Source organism: Narcine bancroftii, chromosome 9 (assembly GCF_036971445.1).
Source record: "Narcine bancroftii isolate sNarBan1 chromosome 9, sNarBan1.hap1, whole genome shotgun sequence".
NCBI lineage: Eukaryota > Metazoa > Chordata > Chondrichthyes > Torpediniformes > Narcinidae > Narcine > Narcine bancroftii.
The window spans coordinates 56,542,071-56,569,825 of record NC_091477.1 but is presented as its reverse complement, the minus strand read 5'-3'; the positions used below and the strand labels follow the sequence as shown (position 1 = coordinate 56,569,825).

Genomic DNA, 27,755 nt, shown 5'->3' with positions numbered 1-27,755 from the left:
AAAGGTGCGAGCTGTTCACTCTACCTATGTTTCTCATAATCTTGTAGACCACTCATTCTTCTATGTTCCAAAGATAAAAGTCATGTCCTTGCCTCATCCTGGTTAAAAAAAAAACACATCAAAATGTTGCTAAATCTCTGCACCCTCTCCATAGTTTCCACATCCTTTCTATAATGAGGAGACTATCTGAACACTATACTGAACACAAGTGTGGTCTCACCAAAGATTTGTAGAGTTACCACATGACCTCTCGACTCTTGAACTCAAGCCCCCTATTAATGAAGAATAACATCCCTTAGGTCTTCTCAACTATCCTATAAACTTGCTCAGCGACCTTATGTATGAATATGGACCCCAAGGTCCCTCTGTTCATCCAAATTAACTCTGTACTAAGCCTTCTGGTCTCTCCTTCCAAAATGCATCACCTTACACTTACTGGCTTTAACTCAATCTCCCATTTTCCTGCCCAACTGTGCATCCCATCTATATCCTTTGTAATCTTCAACAACCTTCAGCACTATCCACAACTCATACAACCTTTGTATCATCTGCAAACTTATGGACCCATCCTTCCACCTCTTCATCTAGGTCATTTATAAAATTCACAAAGAACAGGGGTCCTAGAACAGATTCTTGCAGTACTCCACTAGTCATTGACTTCCAAGCAGAATACTTTTCTTTCCACAACTACTCTGCTTTCTACAGGCAAGCCAATTCTGAATCTACACAGCCATGGTTTCATAGATCCCATGCCGCATGACTTTCTGAACAGGTCTCTCATGGGGGACCTTGTGAAATACCTTGTTATAATCCATGTAGACCACATCTACCATCCTACCCTCATCAATTTCTTTTATCTACTCAAAAAAAATCATTTAGACTCGTGAAACATGATCTTTCCTTCACAAAGTTGTGCTTGAGTAGACTACTTATCCAAATCCTCATAAGGTCATATCCTTAAGAATCCTCTCCAATAGTTTGTATACTGATGTGACTCATTGGTCTATAATTCCCAGGATTCTCCCTTTTACCTTTTTTAAACAAGGGGGCTAAATTAGCATTCTCTAATTCTCAGCACCTCCCCTGTGACCAAAGAGGACTCAAAGATCATAGCCACTGCCCCAGCTAACTTCTCTCATTTCCCACAACAACCTGATGTATATCAGATCTGGCCCCCAGACTTATCAATCTTACTGTTTTTAGGAAGATTCAACACTTCCTCTTCCCCAATCTCAACATTGTCTAACACACAGGCCTGTTCAATTTCAACCTTACCGTGATCAAGGTCCTTTTCTTTTGTGAATACTGATGCAAAGTATTCATTTAGGACCTCCCCAACCTCCTCTGCCTTCACGCACATGTTGCCTCCTTTATCCTTAAGCGGCCCCACCTTCATTCTCTTCATCATTCTGTTCTTCACATAAACATAGAATCCCTTGAGATTCTCCTTAATCCTACATGCCAAGGCCTTCTCGTGCCCCCTTTGAGCTCTCCTTTCTTTCTTAAGCTCCTTCTTGGCAACCATATACTTCTCATGAGTTCTTCCTGCTTCCTATATCTAATGCTTCCTTCTTCCTCTTAAACTGCTTCACTTGTTTCGTCAACCATGATTCCTTTTTCCCTTCCATCTTTTCTTTGTCCCAGTAAATCTATCCTGAACTCAGCCCAAGTGGTCCCTAAACTTCCTCCACATTAGTTCTGTGCTTTCTCCCTTGAACCTTGTTTCCAATTTACTCTCGCTAGTTCATGCCTCATCCCATTGTAATGAGTCCTTCCCCCAATTAAACACTTATCCATTTTGTCTGCTTTTTATCGTTAATCATAGCTATGCTAAAGCTTGGAGTTGTGGTCAGTCTCACCAAAATACTCCCTTACTGAGAGGTCCACCACCTGACCAGATTCATTCCCCAGCACTAGATCCAGTATGGCCTCTCATCGGCTGGTCTACATCCTGTGTCAGGAATACTTGAACACCTGATAATTCAGCCCCATTTATCTCTGTTGCAGTCAGGAAGTCCCAGTCAATAGTGGGGAAGTTGTAGTCTCCTGTAACAACAACTCTGTATTTCTTGCATCATTCTAAAATCTGCCTGCTTATCTGCTCCATAGTGTCCTGAGGCCTATTTGGCGGCCTATAAATTACTATGAGTGTAATAATTGCTCCCTTTCTATTTCTGGCTTCCACTCACACAATCTCAGTGGACATTCCTTCTACAGCATCCTCATATCCCTGACCAGTTATGCTACTCCATCCTCTCTCTTGCCTCCCATCCTATTCTTTTAAAACACCTAAACCCTGGTCCGCCCTTCCTGCAACCAAGTCTCTGTACAAGCCGCAATTTAAATAAAATTCTTGAAATGACCAACCAGTAGGTCCATCAGCATCTGTAGAAAGATGAATGTGGTTAACATTTCAGATTGATGATCTATAATCAAAACTAGCAAAAGAAGATAAAGCAAGCTAGTGGAGTTTCAGGATTCAAGATTTCTTTATTGTCGTATGATAAAACAGGTGTAATATTACACAGAATTGACCATAATCTGTTGTAAGGCAGACAAAGATTTGCCATCAGCAGAAATTACCTATTACAAGCAGAGAAGGAGAAGCAAAAGAGTCCCTACCCCCTCCCCATAGTCACAGTTCAAACCATCAGGAAGCCTTCAGCATCCTCAGCACCCTTTCGGATCCCAGTTCCAATATCTGGTATCCTTCCAGCCAGCTCATACCTGCATGTGTTCCTTGCCTCAAGTCACTAACAGTCTGTTCAATGGTCACTGTCCTGTCAGGTTGTCTTTTTTTGCCTCTTCTCAAATGGAGGTATACTCCCCATTTTTTGGTTAAGGCCTGTACAGAGAAATTGGACTGGGCAGTAGAACTTGTGGAGAAGTGCTGTCTCACCACTCTCTGCCAGTTTGCACCAGTGGCAGCGCCATTTTTTTAAAAAATGCTGGCTGAAAGGAATAATAGGCAGTTGCAGTGGATTTGACTGATGGGTGTCCTAATAAAATTGTAAATACAAAATGTAATTATCATTGGAAGTTTTCAACTGGAGCAGCAGTATTTGTGGTGAGAAAAACTAGTTAATGACATGAATTTGTAATGTTACATCAGGCACTGGTGAATGTATCCAAACTGGATTTGGTGTCAAATCTCAAGTGGATAGATAGATGCTTGAGTACTTAACTTTTGGGTGTTTTATTAACACTTATCACAGCCTGCCACTGTGAGGGAAATTATGAACACATTTTTCACTTGGTAATTTAATGTGATGGTACAAGGCTTCTCTTGGTTTAAATTCTAGAAATAGAATACCATTCCATGCAACAATTGAGAGTTTAGTAAAGGCATTCAAAATTTAATGACATATCCAGTCTAATTAATGAGTAAAACAATAAAATTTAAAATGTACTGTGGTTTATATTTTGACCAAGATGAGGGATGCTGTAAAGACATGATTATTTTCTGACTTTGGTGACATGTTATGGGGAGGGGGTGGCAAACTCTTTCTAATACCATGATAATGCACTGACTTTCTTTATTTTGAAGAGAATGTTGGACAAGCAAGCTGAAGAATACTGGAAAACTAAAACAGAACAAACTCCTAAAGTACAGATGGAAGAACAATCTGACCAGTGATGTTAGTTTGTGATATCTAACCATTATCTGGCCATTCTCATAGCTTCCTGACTTTTTACAATTATTTTTGTTCTAACAATGTTTAGATACTACTTAATGTTGCAGTGTACAGATATGCATGTATGAATTGGCAACAGTGATTATATTTTTGTTTGCAGTAATTGTATTTGTTAAATGGAAAAATACCATATTTGGCAGCATACAAGACCCACAGGCATATGAGCCACCCACCCACCCCCACCCCCCCACAGTTCAGCGTGGAATATTAAGAATTTTTTTGTGTATTTACAGATGAGCATTTAAAACATGCAACTAGGTCAACAGGAAAAATATTTTTAATACTACTGTAATTTACGAGAGAAAACAAAAGCAACTTAGCTATAGCAGAAAACCTTTTATAAAAACAAGCTACCCTGCTCTCTCCCATGCATGTCCCACTGCCCCACTCTCTCCTGCCCAAAGGGGTGGGACCAGTGTGGAGAATGACAGCGGGCTGATGGGAAAGTTTCCCGATAGCCTGCCATTAGCCCCCACACTGCCATGGCCCTCCCTGATAGCCCGTCACCAGCCCCCAGATGGCCCCCAGTGACAATGATCACTGTCGGCATTACCATTATCACCCTCATTTCAACTTCACATCTAAAACCCCAGGGATATTTTTGGGCCATTTTTTTGCGGGGGGGGGTGGAGGGGATAGTTGGTCTTGTATGCCATCAAATACAAAATACAAGCCTAGGGACAAGGTCTTGGTTAAACTTTAAGGAGCATTGATGTAGTGGGAATCAAGATTTCTGTGCTATTGACAAAATATCATTTTAAGTTCAAAGAAGTGCTTTGGGTTGAGTAATATTTTTGGCAATTTTATCAAAAGCTGCGCAAGTAAGTTATATTTTATAAAGTACTAAGTTAAAAAACATTTGGCAAATGTCCCATTCATCATTCTAATGCAAGAAAAATGTCTTCCACAATTCATGATGACTGAAAATGTTGAAGGGATTGGCTATAATGTTCATATCATTGTAGCACATTCACACAACAATGAATCTTGCATTACACTGGTAAAGGAGAAAGATGTATATGGTGTTGATGTGGAGACATGTTTGAACCATAAAGTAGTTGAAATGCTTGTAACTTTTTCAGCAATATGCTTTTGAGCTGTTAAAATTAAAGACCAAAATACAGTTATATTTTTTGGATTGAACTGATGTCATTATTTTGATTTTCTGATGTGAAAGCTGGGGTTGCTGAAAGTTGAGCAGCCTATTTCTGCCTTCAGAAAATTCTAGTTATGTTTCTCATACACTGTGGAACCATTTTGTATGCAGGACCATGGTACAATGGTTTGTTACGCTCAGTTTAAAATAAAACCCATACAAATTAGCACCAAGACTAATTGCAGTTTTGTCTTTTTGTAGTCTCAATTATGCCACATGTAGTCTTAATTATGCAGTGCCAATGGCTCGTCACAACAAATTCAGTTTTTCAACAAAAACACATTTTTCAAAACTGATTTTTAAAACAATTTTTTAATTCAAATTCCTCAACTGTAGCCAGCCAAGTTAGATTGAACTTCTCATTTTTGATGCATTTGCTTGGGTTGTGTCTTTAATGAAAATTTCCCGTTTGGTGAGAAATTTTCTGAAAGTTGGAGCATTGGCATATAAAATTGATCTAGAATCTTTCCAGACTCAATGCAGTTTGTTCCCATTGTAACTAATTTCAAGTTTTTACTTTATAAGCATCAGTTTGATTATACAGAAATAAAATTGCAGAGAGGGATTTTAAATCAACAACCCAAAGTATTGTACGATACTCATCACTGAACTATAAAACCAGCTTGCTGTGGTTACCAACTATTCATGCAGATCATCAAAATTTGCAAGCACATAATGCATATTTACTTTTGTTAGTTGACCATAGGTACTAACAAATTGTGTGGCATATCAAGTCATCTATATGCCCACAAAATGGTGGCCCAGTTGGGCTTTGATTTGCTCTGTTGTAACCTTGTTGCAAGCAAGTGGCTGTGAGCAACTCGGACCAAACTTAGTGCATTTAAACAAATTTTACTGTAAATAGTTTTAATAACTCATTCTTGTGCCTAGTTGAATACTGTGCGACTAGGATTATTGACGTAGTATGGTCCTATTAAAGCTTGTCTCTGTTTTTAGTGTGCATCACTAATTTTGTCTCTTTTGGGTGGTATGTTTTATTCTTGGTATCTATTTTAGATGAGTGGGACTTGCAATGCAGACAAATGTTTTCTTGATAAATATTGTCATATAATGAGCATTGTGCTTTTTTGACAAGTATATCCTGCATGGGGGTGGAATAACAATACTTCCAGGGGATTAGGTTTGCTACAATGTCTTGTCTGAACAGAATACAATATATGCAGTCACGTGTGTTTAATGAAGAAAATTGTGTGAAGCACTGCAGCTTTAATCAAGAGGTAGCAAAGTATGAAAACTGCTGTTATGTCATGTTTTGGTTTGAATAGAAACAAGTACTTTTGTCATTGCTTGTGTTCAAATAAAGTTCCAAGTTTCTCTGATTAATTTCTCAGCTTTTTCTTTTGTCAAAAAGTGTATTTAATAAAAATTGTCAGGACAATTTAACTTGTGAAATTGAATTTACTAACATTGTAACAGTTCATTGAACTAGTTTCTATTCATTATCCTCTAAACTACCCGATTCTTGCAGCTTTGCCCTAAAAATTAAAAAAATGTAAATTCCATTTGCTTGCATTCAGAGTTCAGGTTTTTCCAGAGTACATACATGACATTACATACAACTCTTAAAATGGTTTCTTACTAATAAAATTAGAGATACCATTAGCAATCTTATTTCTTTTCCAATGTCTACAACTGTTATCTTTATCTGATAAGTTCATGATCATGAACCATGTGACTCATGGTTTGCAACAAAGTTGCATAATGATGAAGTAGCTTATGCTAATGGATACCATGGATTTGATTTTGAACATCTTGTAAAGGAGAATTACAAGAGAATTAAACTGTTTAGTCTTGTTTTCAAGTGGTTCAGTCTAAGAACTTCTTTTGACCTTAAAGTTCAAGTGAAATGTGTTATATAGTTCATTAACAACACCTTGTGTTAACACACTATAATCAAAAAATACTAACCTCTTTGACATGCTTTGTTCATTGATGTCATTTGCTGTATTTGTTTGCACAAGCAATTATTGGTATGTTATTTTTTAAAATGCTACATGCCTTCCTCCCCCTGCTGTAGAATACCTGAGAAGCCTTCAACAGTATCCTGAAAGTTGTCATTTTTTAGTTTTCTTGTCTCCTGTTAATATGTTTGATCAAATTCATGCTTGTGTTACAAGTTTCAAATGTTATCCTTATGAGGTTTTTACACTTTGCATTTTCAGTTTCACTTGAGAAGTGCACTAGCTGTCTCTCAAGGCACAAAGTGGAATTCATGGCATTTGAACATTGCTAATTTTGTATATCACCAGTTTCTTTTGCTCTTACTGTACTAACATGGATGTTCTCGCAAAGTTGGTACATTTGTAAACTCTACTTGCAATATAGAATCAATTTATTGTCATGAACAAGTCAAGAAATTCAACATTCATATAAACCACTTTAGAAAATAAATAAAGATAATCTGGTTCATTGATCATTGACGAATCTGACAGCAGCAGGGAAGAAACTCCTTGTGCTGCTGAGTGCTTGTCTTTAGGCTCCTGTATCTTTTCCCCAATGGTAGCAGAGTGAAGGTGGTGGCATGGCCTGGGTGAAGACAGACGCTGCTTTTTTTTTAAGATGGCACCTCGTAGATGCACCAGACTTCACTCCATCAAGGTCCTGTGATGTCGCAGGCTTAGTTAATAACCCTCTGGAGTTCTGTCATTCATGTCCTTCAAGACATCATGGTTTTTCCCAATCATCTGCCAAGCATGATCTGAACTTGAATTTAAAATTCATGATCTACTATCCTCCCATGTGCCTCAGAGACTAAAATAAACCTTGGTCACATTGTATCCACAAAATATATTTGATGATTCAAAGCAATGGTTGTCCTAACTCTCGACCAACAGTTGGGCAGAACACTTGAAATGGTGTTCTGAGCCTTGAATGCATGAAGCAGCATACAGAATCCTAATCTCAAAACCTACACCCAGCTGCCCTATTATCCAGCTCCTGCCTATATGTGAGAGATTGATGTTGGTCTCAGTCACCTGAAGTGTTAGTCATGTTTGATAATCTTGAGGAAATGTTTTGGATCAATTGGGAATCCTTTTGAGTGACTCCCACTTTTGGTCCAGCATTTACATCCACATCAGTAAGAGCCTATTCAAATGTGTTCAAAACTTAACTACTGAAAGTTGTCATTCTTTTGTTGTCTCCTAAACAATGACCAATCTGGAGGAATTCAGTGAGTCAAGCAGAGAATGGTTAACGTTTTGGGCTCGAACCCTTAAATAAACCTGCTGAAACAGGCACAAAATTTAAAAAAATTTGTTTATTGGCACCTTCGCGGAGAACTATGGGCGTCCTGGCAAGAAGGGTTCCGCGCGGTGCACGCTGGGAGTCACGGTTGATGGCGTTGTTGCAGCGTCCAGGATGTGCGAGCAAGGATCCTGGCGACCCGAGAGGCAACTAACGGTAGGAGGGCGGCGGGACAGTTCATTCCGTTGTTGGGGGAGGGTGGTATGTCCATCTCACTGCTGAGGATGTTCGTGCCCATCCGTCAATCTCGTGCCCATGTTGACCACAGCTTGGGGCTTGGCCTTGCACGGTCCACCATCTTACTACAGAAGCAGGAGGGGGCGGGGGCGGGGGAGGGGGCGGGGGCGGGGGCGGGAGGGGGCGGGAGTCGGGGTGAGAATGGGTGATGGGGTGAGGGTGGGAGACGGAGTGAGAGTGGGGGACGGGGTGAGGTAGGCGGATAGTGTGAGGGTTTGGGCAGGGTGGAGGATGGGGTGAGTGGGAGATAGGGTTAAGGTGGCGATGAGGTGGGCGAGGATGATGGGGTGGAGGTGTGAGACAGTTGGTTTGGAAGGGAGTTCGATGGTGGGACGGGTACAGTGCCAGATTCGAACTAACTGCGAACCATGCTGCCCCATGAGATTTAGCTGCCTTGTGCAGCACTTTGACAGGGTTTCTGAAATTCCGTAAACAACATCCATTGACTCTCTTGGTTTATCCTACTTGTTACTTCCTTAAAAGAATTCCAACAGATTTGTCAGACAAGATCACCCATGTTGACCACTGCATGCTCGATCCACCATCTTACTACAGGAGCAGGAGTGAGCGGAGAGGGGGGACGGAGTGAGGGACTTTGGCCTATTTTATAATGCTTGGTCAAGTTCCCACCAAACCTCATCCTTCAATAATGGACTCTAGAATCTTGAAACCACTGAAGTATATTTTCTGTATTTTGCCTCCCTCCCTTGTTAAAGAGTGGTGTGATATTTGCAGTTTTCCAATCCTCTGGTATAATTCTTATGTTTTTATAATTATATAAAGTGGAAAAGTATGGCTGAAATAAGCATAGTCCATTGAAAGATGTAAAGGAAAAATTTAATAATGGGGAATGTGGAAAAACTCAGCCCTGAACAACTGAACATAATTTTGTATTCGTTTTCATAGCAAGGGTAATAAGCCAAAGATAGATGGATTGAATTTGAGCAGGGTGGTTCTGCTTCAACTGTACAGAACACTGATGAGATCACACCTCGAGTACTATGTGCAGTTTTAATTTCTTTATATCAGAAAGGATATGCTGGCTTTGGAGAACGTGCAGAGAAGGGGAGCCTGGGACTATATTCATTGGAATTTAGAAGGATTTAGGGGAATCTTATAGAGGCCTACAAAATTATGAAAAGAATAGACAAGATAGGAGAGAAGTTGTTTCCACTAACAATTAATGCTGGAACTATACGGCATGACCTCAAGATTCAAGAGAGTAGATTTAAAACAAATAGGGAGAACTTCTCTGAGGGATTAGTGAATCAGTGGAATTCTTTGTGCAAAGGTGTTCTCAGGCTGCCTCGTTGAATGTTTTAAGGCACAGAGAGATTGAATATTGAAGAATTATGGGGAATAGGCCTGTAAGTCGAGCCATGTCCTCAGCCAGATCAGCCACAGTCTTATTGAATGGTGAAGAGAGCTCAGTGGGCCAGATGGCCTGCTCCTGTTCCTATTATGTTCTTTGTTAAATCTTTTTCTGAAGTTATTATGTAAATTTTAAGGTCACTTGTCTTTTAAATTGCTTTTCTTTATTTTTCTAGATTCATTGCTTTTCTTTATTTTTCAGCTTTCCAATGTCAATGAAATTATTCGTCACGTTTCCACCGAAATCGACATGTTTATTCAGACGTAACTACTAATGGTCCAGTTCACTTTGAATCAACTTGATATAGCCAGTTTCTCTGCCAAAATGTCAAAGAGTCAGAATGTATTTAGTAATGCAAAAACAGTTCCTTTTCAATGTACAAATGTTATCCTTTCTACACCAGAGCGGTCTTATATTGCTGAAACTGAACTTGAGGAACTGAACCAGATACCCTATGGTACGATACATTTAGGAAAGGATCAGAAAATTAAGCAGTATTTCGAACCATGTCAAAGTATTGAGTTGCAAGGTGTAAGATTGCAGTCACAGCATGATGCATCAAATGATTTACCGTTCTCTGAAGCTGCCCAGCAAAACCAACTGTCATCAAATGTTAAACCAATTGGTCCACCAAAAACTGCCCAAGGCCTTTCATCTAAGGATCTGGATAAAGAGCAGAGCTATCGGAAAGACAAGCTTACACTTGATTCTTTGCCAAAGATTCTTAAACAGATTAAAAAGAAAAGAGCTTCTTTAAAACACAGTAAAGGTGATCGTTCTCCACAACTAAGTCACTCCAGGACTCTTTGTCATGATGGAATTGGAGGAAAAGATTCTTCAGAAATTAATTCAGAAAGTCATGACATTGTGCGCAAACCTCTGGTCAATTACGAATATGATCTTTCTTCAGGAGAGTTGAGTGCAGGATCTGAACAGGAAGGAAAAAGTGATGAGGCTTTTCATAGGAAAGAAAGACATTTTTCTGAATCACCGCATCATTTAAGTAAATTCGATTCCGATTTGGAATCTGATTGTGAAATGGTTAAGGAGCTTCCTTTTCCATGTGTAGAACTGCGATCTGTCCTTGAGAAAAAGCGGAGAACTCCGATTTTACAAAATATAAAGGATTTTCTTGGTTATTTGCCACTGCTACTCCCGCACTGTTGTTCACTTTGTGATAAAATAATAAACACCCTGCAGGTGAGTTACTTGATAACATCAATTACTTCGGACATCAACTGTGCTTTTTGATGAGATTCTAAGATTAGTTCACGAATTTATTATTTATGTGAAAAGTATAAATACTGTGCACAAAATATTCAGTTTTTTTTCATTAAATTTTATACTTCAGCTCTGTAAAAACACTGTTTAGTATGTAGAGTCTCACATTTCATGTCCAAATATATCCAATTATAAAATTATGAAATAAGTATTGCTGTAAAACTGGCAAGATTTGATATAAAATTATTGTGATTTTTAAAATAATATTTTGGTGATTGTAACATTTAAACTGTAATAACCTCGAATCTCTTGTTTGAAATCAATTGGCTCAATACACAGTTGCCTACCACAGCTTAATTTATTGTACATGAATAAAATAATACTGTAAAAATTCCAAACTCCAGACCACCCGAGAATCCAGACATTTTGAAAACTTTCAAACTTTTAAAATTTTGTAGGCTCTTGAGTGTGTGTTTGTTGTCAGTGCCACGGATGCACCGCGGCAACAAGTAACCACACTTTCATTCATTCGTATGCTGTATTTTTCTTTTACAATGTTCAATTTTAAATGCAATTTCAAGCATTACTTGTAGTGAAAAAAATTGTCTATATTTTTAGCGTTTTTGTTTTAAAAACTGCTCATTTTGATAAATGAAGCATACTGTATTTACTGAGAATAAACTATCAACATTTACCTGTTCTTTATTCCTGAACCTAGTAAGAGTCCATGGCGGGCCCAAGTGGTAGTCGTGAAAAATCACACTAAGAGACGACTGGCTATTGACTCTTTTTTTTTTCTTTGGCTTGGCTTCGCGGACGAAGATTTATGGAGGGGGTAAAAAGTCCACGTCAGCTGCAGGCTCGTTTGTGGCTGACAAGTCTGATGCGGGACAGGCAGACACGATTGCAGCGGTTGCAAGGGAAAATTGGTTGGTTGGGGTTGGGTGTTGGGTTTTGTGAGGTTTTTCAGTTGGTTGTCCTGCTTTGCGGAAACTGCCAAAATGTTTGGCCTGGAAGTCAGCCTGAAGAAAACTGAGGTCCTCCATCAGCCAGCTCCCCACCATGATTACCAGCCCCCCAACATCTCCATCGGGCACACAAAACTCAAAACGGTCAACCAGTTTACCTATCTCGGCTGCACCATTTCATCAGATGCAAGGATCGACAATGAGATAGACAACAGACTCGCCAAGGCAAATAGCGCCTTTGGAAGACTACACAAAAGAGTCTGGAAAAACAACCAACTGAAAAACCTCACAAAGATAAGCGTATACAGAGCCGTTGTCATACCCACACTCCTGTTCGGCTCCGAATCATGGGTCCTCTACTGGCACCACCTACGGCTCCTAGAACGCTTCCACCAGCGTTGTCTCCGCTCCATCCTCAACATCCATTGGAGCGCTTACACCCCTAACGTCGAAGTACTCGAGATGGCAGAGGTCGACAGCATCGAGTCCACGCTGCTGAAGATCCAGCTGCGCTGGATGGGTCACGTCTCCAGAATGGAGGACCATCGCCTTCCCAAGATCGTGTTATATGGCGAGCTCTCCACTGGCCACCGTGACAGAGGTGCACCAAAGAAAAGGTACAAGGACTGCCTAAAGAAATCTCTTGGTGCCTGCCACATTGACCACCGCCAGTGGGCTGATATCGCCTCAAACCGTGCATCTTGGCGCCTCACAGTTTGGCGGGCAGCAACCTCCTTTGAAGAAGACCGCAGAGCCCACCTCACTGACAAAAGGCAAAGGAGGAAAAACCCAACACCCAACCCCAACCAACCAATTTTCCCCTGCAACCGCTGCAATCGTGTCTGCCTGTCCCGCATCGGACTTGTCAGCCACAAACGAGCCTGCAGCTGACGTGGACTTTTTACCCCCTCCATAAATCTTCGTCCGGGAAGCCAAGCCAAAGAAGAGATACCTCTTTAAATTTTAATTTTGAAAGAACTGCCCAAAAATCTGGGCCGACGCAATCCCTGAGCAGTCTGGATTTTAGAACTTTTACTGTGTTTCATTTGGCCATGCAGCAAATAAAGAGGGGAAAAAAAGCACTAGTGGGGAGAGAAGGAGATTTGATGATTCAGATAAAAGTGAGAAGTTTGTTAAGAAGGGGAGAACAGAAGAAACAAAAGTGTGTAATTGGGTGCAGATTAAAATAGTCAGGGTGACTGTACCAACAACTGGAGAGGGAAAAGAAACAAATTGAAACAATACAGGTTCAGGCATACCTGTGGAGAGGGAAATAAAGGTTATCTGATTGTAAGATTGTTTAGAGTGCTACAGGCATATTTTATCTTTCTTCCTGATTGATAACATCTGCAATTTTCTACTTGGTTGTTGTAATTCTGGTTTGTCTTGAGACAAATGTAATTGATCATTATACCTTTCATTGCTAAAACCTTTTTTTCCCCCCCATATTATGCAGGATTGGAATCAGCATATAAATGAGCCATTACACAAGCTGCGTTGCCTGCTGCTTCAGAGAGTGTATGTAATTTGTGAACAAACGTGTATCTTCCCCATCAATATTTTTTTTAATGGATGAGGTGTATGTCAGAAAAAATATTTACATCTGATTTCCATTTCTGGTCTTATGTCATTAATATTTGAAAGTGGATTTGGGAACATTAGACTTTGGAGGTTCAAATTAAAGAAGCAATTACATTCCTTTGTTTTGTTCTGTGCATGTATTTTTTTATTATAGGTGCAGATTTACTATCAAATTGTTTGGTTTTGGTTATGATGTTGAGGTAATTTCAAGTTATTTCAAACTTTTCATGAAGATTAAAATCTCGTGTGTATTATACACTTGTAAGAAGATAGTGACTGAATGAAGAGGTAAAATTCCTGAATTGAAAATGAACAGGTGTCCCAAATGTTTAAAAAAAAAGTTTGAAGATATTTTTCTTGGAAAATCAGAAACTGAATCCCAAAACATGGGTGGGAAGTTTTAAATATCTTTTGACAGAAGGTTAATAAGAAGGAGTATGGCAGCAGTAAAGATGCATTTTTGAATTTACTAGAAAAGAGTGTTTTGGATCATTGAAAGTTGCTTTATTTATTGGAGCTTTTTGTGTTTACACTATTAAAATCCTGAATTAAATTTGGCAATGGAGTTTTTCAAACCTCAAGAAAAAAATAATGTAACTCCATAACAATCCAAGAATTTCCACTTATTGTATGCTGGGATTTCTGATGAGATGTGTACAAGATGCATTCCATCCAGATAATGTTGATTAATTTGTTGGTAATGTATATACAGTTTGTACAACACAATGCATGATTTTTGTGTTTATTTAATATTCAAGTGAAATTATTAATTAGGTTGGCAAGATGGTGAAATAAGTTGGTTGATCTCAGAACAAGGACAGCACGGTAGGGAAATGAGTTTGAATCCGGCACTCTCTGTAAGGAGTTTGTACTGTTATGAGCCCAAAGGACCCCAAAACCCAGCAGCAATTCACATTCACCAAGACAAGTAGATACTTAAACAAAAATTGTTTTTAATTATTTTTAAACATGAAAACAGAATCAAACTTTAACTTATCTCTATTAACTTAACTAACATTAATCCCCTTCTAATTCTAAGCACACGTGTATGTAATGTGCGTGTAAATTTAAGAAAAGTCCTTTGGTTCACAGTTCAATCTCACTTCTCATTCTTTCAAGTTCACTGGTTGTAGGCGATTCTTATACTATGCACAGAATTTAACATGTATAATGTTCACCAGGCTTTGGTGCTCAAAAAGTAAATGTTTACCACTCAGGAAGGTTCTTGTAGGGTTTGTAGAGAGAGACTTCTTGTTCCAGGATTTCCACACCTGAGGTACCTCAGGTGACATTAGTCACCTCAATGTCTTGCTGATGAAACTTGCCCCATCAAGGTTCTCCAGATGATGACCTCTTTCTTTCAGGCGAGCACAGAGTACCTTTTTGTTCCCCTTATTCCAAGAGAAACATCAGACAGATAGCACTTCCAGCCATCTGCCGCTCTGGAGATTTTCTTCATTTTCAACAAGCTTCCTGGCTTGTCCTGTTCAGCTGCTTTCAGTGTCACACACACTAGCTGAGAGAGCTTGTTTTCCCTCTCTCTCTCCAACTGAGACTGCTAGAAAGACCATGTGACACTCTCACTTGCCACAAAACCCCCAGATTCTTTAGCAAACCACAGGAGTTATCCTTCTTGGTCAAGCTGTTGCCTTTATGTAAACAAAACCCAGGAGTGACCTTTCTGTGAGCACTTAAGATACTTGCAAACAGCCAGAGTGTCTCCATTCTAAAACAATGGTCTATTCATTTTATGTCATCATTTCAATTAGCACCTACTTGTGATTTCTAGATCATGCATAGCATTCTCCATAGTTTCTGTAAAGTTACTGAATATGAATTCTTAAGTATTTCAAATAAGATCTGTTTTAAAATGTGTATGTATGTAACCTACTTTAATTTTACCAAATTCTCCCAAATATATATTCCATAGTAGTTCATTCTCCCTGTGTCTGTGTGGATTTCCTCCAGGAGTTCCACTTTCCTCCCTCTCTTCAAAAACATCCGGAATTGTAGGTTAATTGGGGTATTTTGGGTGCCATGAGCTCATGGACCAGAAGGGCCTGCTACTGTGCTGTACTCATGCATTTTTAAAAATTAACACAAATGTAGTTTTCTTGATTTGTAGATTTTAGTAGCTGTTGTTTCCTTTTTGTGAAAAAAGAATATTTGTTTAAATAGTCTATAATTTTCTTTTCTTCATGTGACAATTTATTTAATGTTACTTCTACATTGCTTTTCAAGCTAATTTTCTCCACGTTTCTTTCTAGCTACCCAGATTGGGTTCCAGGAGAATTACCAGTTACAAAGTAAGTGAAGCTACAATCAAAGTTTTGTGAACAGAGAGATCCTTGATAGTCCAAAGTGATAGAAGAGTTTGGTTGATCTAGTGGTAGAATTTTGATGCAACTTTGGGACATTTGCACCAATAAATCTTGATTTTAATGGGAGTGTTGGATTTTTTTTTGGTGGCTGAGTCCTTCACTTGACTCAGTTGTTTTTCTCCTGATTTCAAGGTAATCAACACTCTCAGGCATAGATGACCTATAACTGGATGAGCATCTGAGCCACAAAGAAACTAGACACATTTTTGGACTATTGAGATTTTGTTACTGGAGCTAAAATAGTTTCCACTGTGCGGTGTCTCTTTCAAACACAGGAATATTGATAAGATCTGCGCAGAGCTGACATGTCTGTGGATAAACCCTTGGACTAAAAGGAACTTCTTTCAAACACAGGAATATTGATAAGATCTGCACAGAGCAGACATGTCTGTGGATAAACCTTTGGACTAAAAGGAACTTCTGTGGACTTTCTTATGCTGGATGTGGAGTGATCATGATTTTGCCAATGGAGAGCTTAATGTGGCATAGCTCAATTCAAAAACTTCATTGCCCATGCCACATGCTAGTGAGATTAGAAATAGGAGGATAATGCAGCTTAACATGTGGCTAAAGACATGAAGGGGGGGCTTCAGGTTTCTAGATCATGGGCTCTCTTCCAGGGAAGATGGGACCTGTTCCAACGGGACAGTTTGAACCTGAACTGGAAGGGGACTAATATCCTTGTGGGGAGGTTTGCTAATGCTGCTCCGGTGGGTTTAGAAAGTTTTCTAAATCAATATATAGAGGTATCAACTAGAGAGAGAGTGCAGTATTGGATCTCCTGTTAGGGAATGAGACAGGACTGTGACAGAAATATGTATAGAGGAACATTTTTGGACCAGTGATCATAATGCCATTTGTTTCAAGTTAATTATGGAGAAGGTCTGGGTCTCGGGTTGAGATTCTAAATTGGAGAAAGGCCAATTTTGAGGAAATGAGAAAGGATCTAGAATGTGTGGATGGAGGATAAGTTGTTTTCAGGCAAGGATGTTTGAGGTAAGTAGACGACCTTCATAAGTGAAATTTTGAGAGTACAGAGTTTGTATGTTCCAGTCAGGATCAAAGACAAGGTTAGCAGGCAATAAAGACAAGTCCTCTCTCATATATGCTTTTAAAGCCTCCCATATGTTCGCATGGGAAGAAAATTTTGAATTGATTTCCATGAATAAATTAATGTGGCTGTTCATAAATCTGAGGAATTCAGGATCATTAAGCATATATATTTTAAATCTCCATCTATAAGATGATTGTGTAATATCTATCCTGCAACTCATCTATATTGGATTATGGTCAGAAAGTATGGCTGGTAGATTGGAGCATTCAGTAACCCTGGATACCATACTTTGGGATGTTGGAAATATCAATTCTAGGATAGGAGCCGTGGATATTTGAAAAGAAGGAAAAGTTCTTTGCATTTGGATTAGGTTGATGTCAAATATAGCAAAATCCTAAATCTATCATATCCTGATCCAGAACCGATGCTCCCCTTGAAAGATTAAAAGATGTTTGTGTGCATTGATCCATTGCTGGGTCTACAACAAAATTGGAGTCACCACCAACCAGACAGTGGTCCAAAGCTGTCTTAAGTTTTAATACCAAATCATGAAAAAAAGCAGGATTATATTGTTTGAGACCATATACTGGTAGACCTTGACTTCCAACCTATACCACCCGCATATATGACTGAAATCTTTTAAAAAATATTTATTAAAACTACTATACAAGTTCATATTTTGTATTAAAAATACTGTATAAGGTGGTCCCCACTCCCCGTGGCAGCCCAACGTCTGAGTCCAATTACTTCATTATTTACAAGAAGTTTGTATGTTGTATTAAATGTACTGAGCTGTACATTCTTCATTAAAAGGCTACAGATCCTTTTTAAAAATTGCCTTAAGACCTCATTAAGCCGTGGGTGAATCTGGCTTGCATCCAATCTGCATTACAACCAATCATTTGGTCTCAATCACAGTCGTAAGTCAGGGACTACCTGTACATTAATAAGTGTGAACCTGTTTTTTTTTAAATATTTTATTTATAATTTTTCATACAGGCTTGTAGTCATATACCGCAACCTACCAACGATGGCAGTTCACAATTTCCTATACATTTACCTATATTCCTTTTCTCTATGACTTGTAGCCAATGGGCAGGTCTCTCCATTGAGAGCTTTCTTTGTGCTGGCTATGGAACCGTTGGCAGAAGCCATTAGGCAGGATCCAGACATCAAAGGTTATAGAGTGGGCCAGGAGGAACACAAAATTAACTTGTTCGATGACAACGTACTGATATATTTGACAGACCCTGTGACTTCCTTTCCTAGGCTGCACGAGGTAATGGAGGACTATGGGGAACTTTCTGGTTATAAGACCAATTGGGATAAGAGCAAGGTGATGCCATTCACTGAGGGTAATTATAATCATTCTAAAGGAATTAGTAGTTTAAAGTGACCACAGAAGGGGATCAAATACCTAGGAGTTAATATTGATAGTGACTTTAATAATTTATACAAGTTCAATTATGCCCCCTTGCTGGGAAGAGGCAAGGAGGACTTGTTCTGTGTCAGAGAGGTGAGTCTCTTGAATAAATGCTCTATCAGTGGAATATCTCTTTAAATATGTAAGTTATGGAGAATTAGTCCCCTTACATTTAAGAAGATTATTTTAAAAGTTGACTGGTCATGCTTTAAAGAAAAATAATAGATACCTTGGAGCATAAAGGTAGATTGAGAACTATGAAAGTGAGAGTAATTAAAAAACAGAACCATACCACATCACCTTATGAGACCCACCTGTTAATGACCTCTAAGCTAAACATCCCTAGGAGGTAGGCTACAAGAGTTCACAACAGTTACAAAAAACTGTAATGAGCATTAAACCACATTAATTAAGAATTCTGGGTTCTACAGTCTCTAAACAAGTACAACCAAAGCCTAGGAGCATGTACATAAAACCTGGTAAAGCAACATGAAAAGAACTTAGAGTATAACATATGCAAATGTTTGGTAAAAGAACATCACAAATCAAAAATATCTTAAGGCACTAATGTGAGACAAAGTGTTGAGTCAAATATTAAAGAGATGTATTTTCCGTAATAGCCAGATGTGAAAGAATCCATGTTGTGAAACTTACCATTTCTTTATGCATATTTTACAAATTAGGTACCCTCTACACTTTATATGCATGTGCGCTATACGAGAATATTTTTACATGTTGAAAGAACGCGCATAATAAATAACGGCCGTGGAAAAGTTGAACCTGCAATTTATAGTGAGCATGGGAATATTATAGAGAGTATGAGAATGTAATAGCGGCAATGAAAGAACGTGCACAATTTATAGCAAACGTGGGAAATTTTGAGTTTGGAAATATCTCTTTGTACTGAATCCCATGGTATTCCTATAAACAGGACATTCTGGCTCAGGCACTGCACCTTATCAATGTTAGTTGCCCAGACCCGTCAACATTAGAATTAAAATCTTGCTTGACTCTGAAGCCTGTCTTTGATCTATTTAATTTATTCCTCTCTAAAGCTTATTATTGTGTTGCAGCAGGATATCATCTATATAATGGATGATTTACACCTCTGGGGGAAGCTGATTGGGTGTTAATTGCGGGAGATTATCTGTGGCAGATACTGATATGTGCTTTGTTTCATGTCCTATTTAAAAGCAAATTCTTTTTGCCAGTTCAGAATTTAGAATACTATATATGCGCGTTATATGCATGTGTGCGTTATACAAAAATATTTTTACACAATTTATGGTTTTCTGCACATTACATGAGTGAAAATACAGTACTCCTGCCCTGTCCTCATGTCAGGATCACAGCAGTCCATCCAATGATCACTAACGTAAATGTCACCCTGTACATGGAGAACATTGGCATCACATGGAGCAAGAAGACTATAATTCATTATTGTCAATAGATTTCAAAAACTCCACCACTGCAGCAGGAGTAACAAACCACTTGATGACTCCCTATTGCTTAACCCAAAGTTTAGCTAGATAATGCAGAGAATAGTCGATGCCCCTCTCCCATAGCCCTTAACCTCCTTGAAGGTATCCTTGAAGGCATTGAAATCTCAGGCGACAGTTGGGAAATACATAAATCCTCATTTTCATAGTGAATCTCTACTTTTTGCATGGCCAGGCACTTAATGTTCTCCTTGTTCTTAAAGTTGAGTTTTGCAATTATAGGTCTCGGTCTCCATGAGTTGTTTCCACTGGTGGGGGTTTTTTCCCAACCGTGGGCTCTCTCGCAGGTGATGGGAGCAGTAAAGTTTTCAACGCCAAAGATTTCTGATAAAATTCATCCCAAAAATCCAGCTGCATTGTGACCTTAAGCTTTCTCATGGAGATTAAGTATCCGAATATTATTTTGCCTGCTCCGATTTTCCAAGTCATCCATCTTGTCTGTCGGGGTGGACAACTTTCTCCACTTTCTCGATGTACATGGTGACTTCTATTATGTGTCTTCATTAGCCGATACTCGCCCCTACATTTCCTTAACTTGGTCAGCTACTGTTGATAATGCAGACTCTTTTAATTAACAAGGATGGATGTCATTTGTTTTAACATTGATTCATGTTGATATCTCTTCTTTGGTTTCCTGAATGGCTGTCAAGACTGTCTCGAGTAAAAGCTTTCCTCCTCTTCCAGAGCCGGTCACCATCTTTGCAAAATATGAGGGTCTGGTTGTCCTTTCAGTTAATGATAAAATATCTTTCTTGCTCCTAAGATTATATCGTGACATACACAAGTAGCAGATGAGATTTGTTTTGAAATTTTTAGGAATGCAGTTTTAACAATAACATAGCAAATAAAAGATAACTATTGAGGGACTCTCTAGGAACACGTCTTTCCTCGTTGCTACTTCACCTGACGCCTCCTTATTCTTGTTTTTCAACCTCATAACAGCTTCTTTGATTTACATTAGCACAGCTCTGGTCCTCCTGATGAAAAATGGCAACTACAGACTCCAAAGATGACCAAAAGCTTAGAAACAAACCTTGCTCTCTCATACCTGCACCAATGAAGCAATTAAACATACCTAAGTGCTCAAAAACACCCATGAAGCCAAATGTCCCAAACATTATGGTGCTCTGAAATGGGGGAACTATGTATAAAAAGTGCTGTAATTTCTACACAGTCAAACCAAAATATGCACAAAAATCCTTGAATAAAATCTGGAATGTGGACTTTAATTACATGTGAATTGTTTGATTACAAATTTAAAATTGTGGAGCACAGGGGCAAATAAAGGAAAAAAGTGTGCTGTACATCTCATACACTATTAAGGAATATTTTAGTGTATAGTCTTCTTGCTCCATGTGATGCCAATGTTCTCTGTGTAGAATGTGACATTTATGTTAGTGATCATTGGATGGACTGCTGTGATCCTGGCATGAGGACAGGGCAGGAGTACCGTATTTTCACTCATGTAATGTGCAGAAAACCATAAATTGTGTAAAAATATTTTAGTTGTTTTAACCTCAGTAATTATCCAGTGATTCAATTTTAACAATGAAATTGAAACCAAGATAATTGAATTACAATGAGAACTAAAGTGAAGATTTTTTTTGTGAAACCACATATTGTCCAAACTTTAGTGATCTTTATCTGTATCTATAATCTAAGTAGAGTTAAATTTGTCATTAATTAGAAAATAATATATAATCCTGAACATTTTAAAAGTTATTGTTCTATATAATTTAGATATGATATTCAATTACTAAAGTAATTTTAAGAAAGTACATTTAAGATGTATATTTTTGGCTATATGTAGGAAAGATCCTGTTGAGGAAGAAGAGAACGTTACAACTATGTTTCTCAAAAAGCTGAAGACGAAAAGACATGCAGGTAAAAACAAACTGCTATTGACGATGAACACATGCAGTTAGTTCTGTTTTTAGTATTTTTAATGTTATTAATTATTCAACATACCTTTCAATACAGCCTTTTTTTTCCTAGTGGAGATATTTCCCTATTCTCCAAAGCGGTAATATGACCTTTACACGTGAATTTATTCTTTCACCTAATCAGAATCAGAATTTGTGGTCATGAACATGTGTCACGAAATTTGTTAAAGCACTTCAGCAACATAGACTGCACGAGTGTCATTCATGCTGCATTTTCATTGTGACAAATACAATTGTCACGATATCATGCAATGAAGGGAACTAATTGTCAGTACCCATGGATGGCATTTGACCCCACAATCTTCAGTTTAAGAGACTAAGACCTTGAAACTTCTTAGAATTGGTATCATCTTTTGTCCTTCTCTCATCAATTTAGCTCTTCCTCCGGGAAATGTCTGGAAGCAGCTTACCTTTATTTGTTTCTGTTCTTTATGTCTGAAGAACAGACAAATAGGCTTCTTAAGCTTTTCCTATTCAACAATATCTTGTCAAAGACCCATAAATGGAAATTTTCTTTTGGTATTTATGGAAGAGTTTCAAACATCAACACTGTTTTGTTGTGTACAAGCAGTCATAAACCTTCTGAAAAATCAGGTTTCCAATTGTCCTAATACACCTCCAGATACAGATTTATTAAGGAGAACATACAGTTTTTATTTACGATTATTTTCCATTAATATAGTAAAATTCCTGGTATTCAGGGATTGGTAGATGCAAGGTAAGTGAGTTTTCCGGTTGCTTGAGACTCACTCTTACAATGCCTAACCAATACACCTACATTAAGAATAAACAGTTTAAAAGACAAAAATACTATACTGTACTTAAACTGAACAAACCACTTGCATGAATATATCAACATTAAACTTTATTTTACTTTATTTTCAGTCACATTCTTTGAAAACATTTTAACCTTAGCTGTATCTGCAGGTTTCACCCTTTCCCCAAATTTACAGATAAAGCCTTACTAATATACTTAATAATATACTAATAAAGATTACTAAACAGGAATAAGACATTAAGAGAATCACCCCAACGGCAAGTGGCATCAACCAGCTCTTATCCTGGGCGATGCCCTTTTAATCAAACACAATTTTATCCAAACAGCTTCTATGAGCAAAGCATGACCAAGGCACTCCACTGGCTGAATATTTGCTCCTAAATTCACTAAAGGTTTATGAACATTTATTTTTACTATTTAAAAATTTATTTTTTTAATTTATTCTTATTTATTTATTTTAATTTTATTTATTAATTTTCCTCAAATGTTTTTGCAGGTTCTTGAGGTTGTTGGTTGCTTGCATTCTGGTTAACAGGGGTTTTAATATAGCTTAAAAACTTTAATCAAATCATCGATTAACCTTCTAGTTTTCAAGAAGGTTTGATGAATTATGTATCTCACCTTTTAGTCATTGGAAATGGTAGACTTTTGTTTTATTGTGTCTGTTCTTTAAATATTTGTACTTTAATTATGATGCAATCAACTGTTAAGATTTTTAAAGTCAAAAGTAAGCATTTGTTACAATCCATTGTTGAAAAAAAAGCACAAAAATAAATAACAAAGAGAAAAGTAAGCTACTTCAGTGTATTTGAACTCTTGGTTAATTCTCCATTTCTGGCCAAGAAGATGTTGATATACAGTAAATGTGCTGAAGTTTTTGAGTTAATTTCTGTAAATATTGCATTAAAAACAAATCTGAGTGAAATGTTTCTGTGCCTTATTTTCAGATAATCCAATGCCAAGCAAACAAGAAAACCTGGTCAGTGTTGATTTAATTCTAATTCTTAGATATGCAATATTGAGCTGTTAGATTTATGATTGAATATTTTTTTAAATTTAGGCATACAACATGGTAACAGGGTATTTTGGCCCATGAGTCCATGCTTCTCACTTGAGAGCCCATTAACCTACACCCCCGATACATTTTAAACGGTGAGAGAAAACTGGATGCCCCGGAGAAAACCTATGCTGACATTGGGATAACGTGTAATCTATAAAAAATGAATAAAATTGCATTTTTGCCCATTGTTACCTCAGAAGTTATATTCATTTCAGTTGGAAAACAGTTTGAAAGTAAGTTAATGAATGTGACAACTGTTCTGACGCTGCCCTCATTTCCTTTAGTTATTTTTTGTGCTTTTCAATTGTCTTTTGTTTAAATCAATGCAGAAGGGGGTCATTGGATCTATGCTGGATTCCAGGGGAGTACTCCCATTGGGCCTCCCTCCTTCTTGCCCAGTACTGCAACACTTAGTGTCTCTTACATGTGCCCATCAACTTTGATTCTTTATTTTTCTGCTGTTAGCTTTCTCTAAGGGCAATTAACATTAGCCAGTTAGTTTACTAACTTATCTTTTGGATGTGGGAGAAAACTAGAGCCCTTGGGGAAGACACATGTAGTTACAGAGATGAGGTATAAAATCCACACAGGTGAAAATTGAAACTGGTTCCCTTGTAGCTATGAAACACCAGCACAATCTGCTGCTCCATTACATCACTTTTAGATTAATCCATCCTCTGTCTGAAGATGTGACAAGAATTTGTGAAATGAAATGGGGAGGGGGGGGGAGGGAGTAATGTGTATAATTTAAATAACATTAACAGGGTTTTTTTTCTTTATTTTAATATTTATATTTTTTTCCTTTTCCTTTTTTCTTTTTTTTTACCTGGTTTAAAGAAATGGATATGCTTTGATACAACAGATAATACAGATCTGAATACCAAGGAGTTATGAGGAGAGAGGCAAAGGGGAGGTTTTATTTGAAGATGTTTAAAAAAAAAAGTATCTGTGAATATTTTATCTTTTAATATTAATGGGCATAATAGCCCATTGAAAAGAAAAAAAGGATATTGGCACATATCAAGTAGATATAGCTTTTTTGAAAGAAATGTATTTAATTGAAAAAGAGCATCAGAAGTTAAAAAGAAACCGGGTAGGATACTTTGCGGCTTCTTCATTTAATTCAAAAGCAAGAAGAGTGGCAATAAGAATCTTCTGGTTAAAATATAAAATGTAGTTACTGACACTGCAGGTAGATATGGTACATGGTCAATTTTTTTTTGGAACATTGGATACTTGTGAATATATATGCACCAAATGTAGATTATGAAAATTTTATATAAAAAACATTTCTTAATTTATCAAATGCATATCTTCTTTGGCTTGGCTTCGCGGATGAAGATTTATGGAGGGGGTAAAAAGTCCACGTCAGCTGCAGGCTCGTTTGTGGCTGACAAGTCCGATGCGGGACAGGCAGACACGGTTGCAGCGGTTGCAGGGGAAAATTGGTTGGTTGGGGTTGGGTGTTGGGTTTTTCCTCCTTTGCCTTTTGTCAGTGAGGTGGGCTCTGCGGTCTTCTTCAAAGGAGGTTGCTGCCCGCCAAACTGTGAGGCGCCAAGATGCACGGTTTGAGGCGTTATCAGCCCACTGGCGGTGGTCAATGTGGCAGGCACCAAGAGATTTCTTTAGGCAGTCTTTGTACCTTTTCTTTGGTGCACCTCTGTCACGGTGGCCAGTGGAGAGCTCGCCATATAACACGATCTTGGGAAGGCGATGGTCCTCCATTCTGGAGACGTGACCCATCCAGCGCAGCTGGATCTTCAACAGCGTGGACTCGATGCTGTCGACCTCTGCCATCTCGAGCACCTCGACGCTAGGGATGAAAGTGCTCCAATGGATGTTGAGGATGGAGCGGAGACAACGCTGGTGGAAGCGTTCTATGAGCCGTAGGTGGTGCCGGTAGAGGACCCATGATTCGGAGCCGAACAGGAGTGTGGGTATGACAACGGCTCTGATAATATATTAATAGGTGGAGATTTTAATTTTTGTTTTGACTCAGTTTTAGATAGATCAACAAGAGCAATAATCAGGACAAAAGCTGTTAAAGCTATATTGCATTTAATGAATGATTTAAATTTAATAGATGCATGGAGAAGAAGTCATCCAAAAGAAAGAGATTATTCCTTTTATTCAAATAGACATGATTCTTACTCCAGGATGGATTTGTCCTTAATATCTGCACAACTTCAGGGTAGAATTCAACAAGCAGAGTACAAGGCAAGAATTTTATATGATCATCTCCTTTATTTTTGACAATAGTAATGTTGGATAAAGAAGAATTCGTTTATAGATGGAGATTTAATTCCATATTCTTTCAAAATAAAATATTTTTGTGAATTTATTAGAAGACAGATAGGGTCCTATTTTGAGACCAACTCTAATTCGATGAATAATAAATTTATTTTATGCGACGAGATGAAAGCGTATTTAAGTAGTAAAATAATAAATTATACTTCTAAAATTAAGGATTACATGAAAGAAGTAGGGCAATTGGAGATAGAAATAAGAAATTTAGAGAACTAAACAAAGGTATTATGAATTAGGTGAAAGGGTTCTTAAGGTTCTGGCATGGCAGTTAAATACAAAACAAATATCAGAATGATTATTGCATCTCAAAATGATACTGACTTAATTACTTATAAACCACAAGAAATTAACGAAAATTGTGTATAATTTTATATAAAGCAGTATCAATCAGAGTCTTTAAATGGTGATAAATAAAATAGATAATTTTTTTTGTCACAAATTAATTTATCTGTATTAAACCTGGAAGATCAAAGAGAGTTAGGTGCTCCATTCACCCCAATAGAGGTGAGAGAAGCACTGAGCTCATTACAAAGTAATGTCTCAAGGAGAGGATGGTTTCCTGCCTGAATTTTATAAAGAGTTTAAGGATTTATTCATTCCTCCTTTTATGGAGGTACTAGGACAGGTAGCTCCGAAGCATACTATATCAGAGACTTTTAATACAGCAATAATAACTGTAATACCAAAACAAGAACCCTTTAAAATCATAATTTTATAAACATACTTCATTATTTAATGCAGATTATAAAATAGTGGCAAAGTAATTAACAAATAGGTTAGCAAAATTTCTACTGAAGTTAATAAATATGGACCAGACTGGATTTGTTTTAAAAAAAAGAAAATCAGCAGATAATGTGGCCAGACTATTGAGTATAATACATCTGGCACAAAAAGAGGAGATTTGAGTGTAGCAGTGGCCTTAGATGTGGAAAAAGCATTTGACAGACTAGAATGGGACTTTCTATGCTTGGAAAATTTGGGATGGGACAGTTATTTGCAAATTGGATTAAAGCTTTATATAATGAACCAAACGCTGAAGTTGTAACAAATATCTGCACCTTTACATATAACCAAGTCTAGAAGGCAAGGGTGTCCATTATCTCCAGCTTTATTTATTTTAGCGATAGAACCATTAGCAGAACTGATTTGATCAGATACTGATATTAAAGGTTTTTAAGTTGATAGAGAGGAATATAAGATTAATATATTTGCAGATGATATAATAATTTATTTTACAGAACAAGAAGGATCATTAAGAAAATTATATTTAAGATTAAAAGAATATGAAACAGTGTCTGGTTATAAAGTAAATTGGGATAAAAGTGAAATTATGGCTCTTACTGGAGGTGACTATACTCAGTGTCAAAGAGACACCCAATTTAAATGGCCGATAAATGGAATAAAATATTTAGAAAATAGAGTAGATAACAATTTAAATAATATATTCAAATTGAACTATACCCTTTCACTTAAAATTGATAAAGATTTAAATAAATGGATGGAACTTGATTCACATTATTGTGAAGAGTTAATTGTATTAAAATGAATATATTTCCAAGAGTACAATATCTTTTTCAAACATTGCCTATATCCTTTCCAATTTTTTTCCCCAGAAATTAAATAAATATGTAAGAAAATTTCTTTGGCAGTGAAAATGCCGATGCTTTTGTTAGAAAAATTAACGTGGAAATTTGAATTAGGAGGTCTACAACTTCGAAGTTTTAGAAATTATTATAAAGCAACACAAATGAGATTTCTCTCTTTTTTTTCGAAGAGGGAGAGAAATCAGCATGGATTAAAATAGAGATGGAAA

General features: G+C 37.6%; 2 protein-coding genes across 14 annotated transcripts in view; both read left to right on the top strand.

The window, feature by feature from the left end:
- LOC138743669 (matrin-3-like) overlaps window positions 1-6,191 on the top strand; it is a 49,515-nt gene extending 43,324 nt beyond the window's left edge. For all 7 annotated transcript variants that reach the window (XM_069899243.1, XM_069899241.1, XM_069899237.1 and 4 more), the window contains one exon: window positions 3,548-6,191. In XM_069899243.1, coding sequence (XP_069755344.1) covers window positions 3,548-3,637 — 90 coding nt within the window. In that variant the 3' untranslated portion in view covers window positions 3,638-6,191. The remainder of the gene's footprint in view (window positions 1-3,547) is intronic.
- Window positions 6,192-8,167: 1,976 nt separating this feature from the next.
- The window catches only part of LOC138743667 (uncharacterized), a 77,561-nt gene continuing 57,973 nt past the window's right edge, over window positions 8,168-27,755 (top strand). For 5 of the 7 annotated variants that reach the window (XM_069899236.1, XM_069899233.1, XM_069899230.1 and 2 more), the window contains exons 1-6: window positions 8,168-8,274; window positions 9,929-10,927; window positions 13,373-13,434; window positions 15,765-15,803; window positions 21,665-21,738; window positions 23,523-23,554. In XM_069899236.1, the coding sequence (XP_069755337.1) occupies window positions 10,001-10,927; window positions 13,373-13,434; window positions 15,765-15,803; window positions 21,665-21,738; window positions 23,523-23,554 (1,134 nt within the window). In that variant the 5' untranslated portion in view covers window positions 8,168-8,274; window positions 9,929-10,000. Of the gene's footprint in view, window positions 8,275-8,630; window positions 9,106-9,928; window positions 10,928-13,372; window positions 13,435-15,764; window positions 15,804-21,664; window positions 21,739-23,522; window positions 23,555-27,755 lie in introns of those variants that run through there. The other 2 variants (XM_069899231.1, XM_069899232.1) reach the window with 2 other exon arrangements.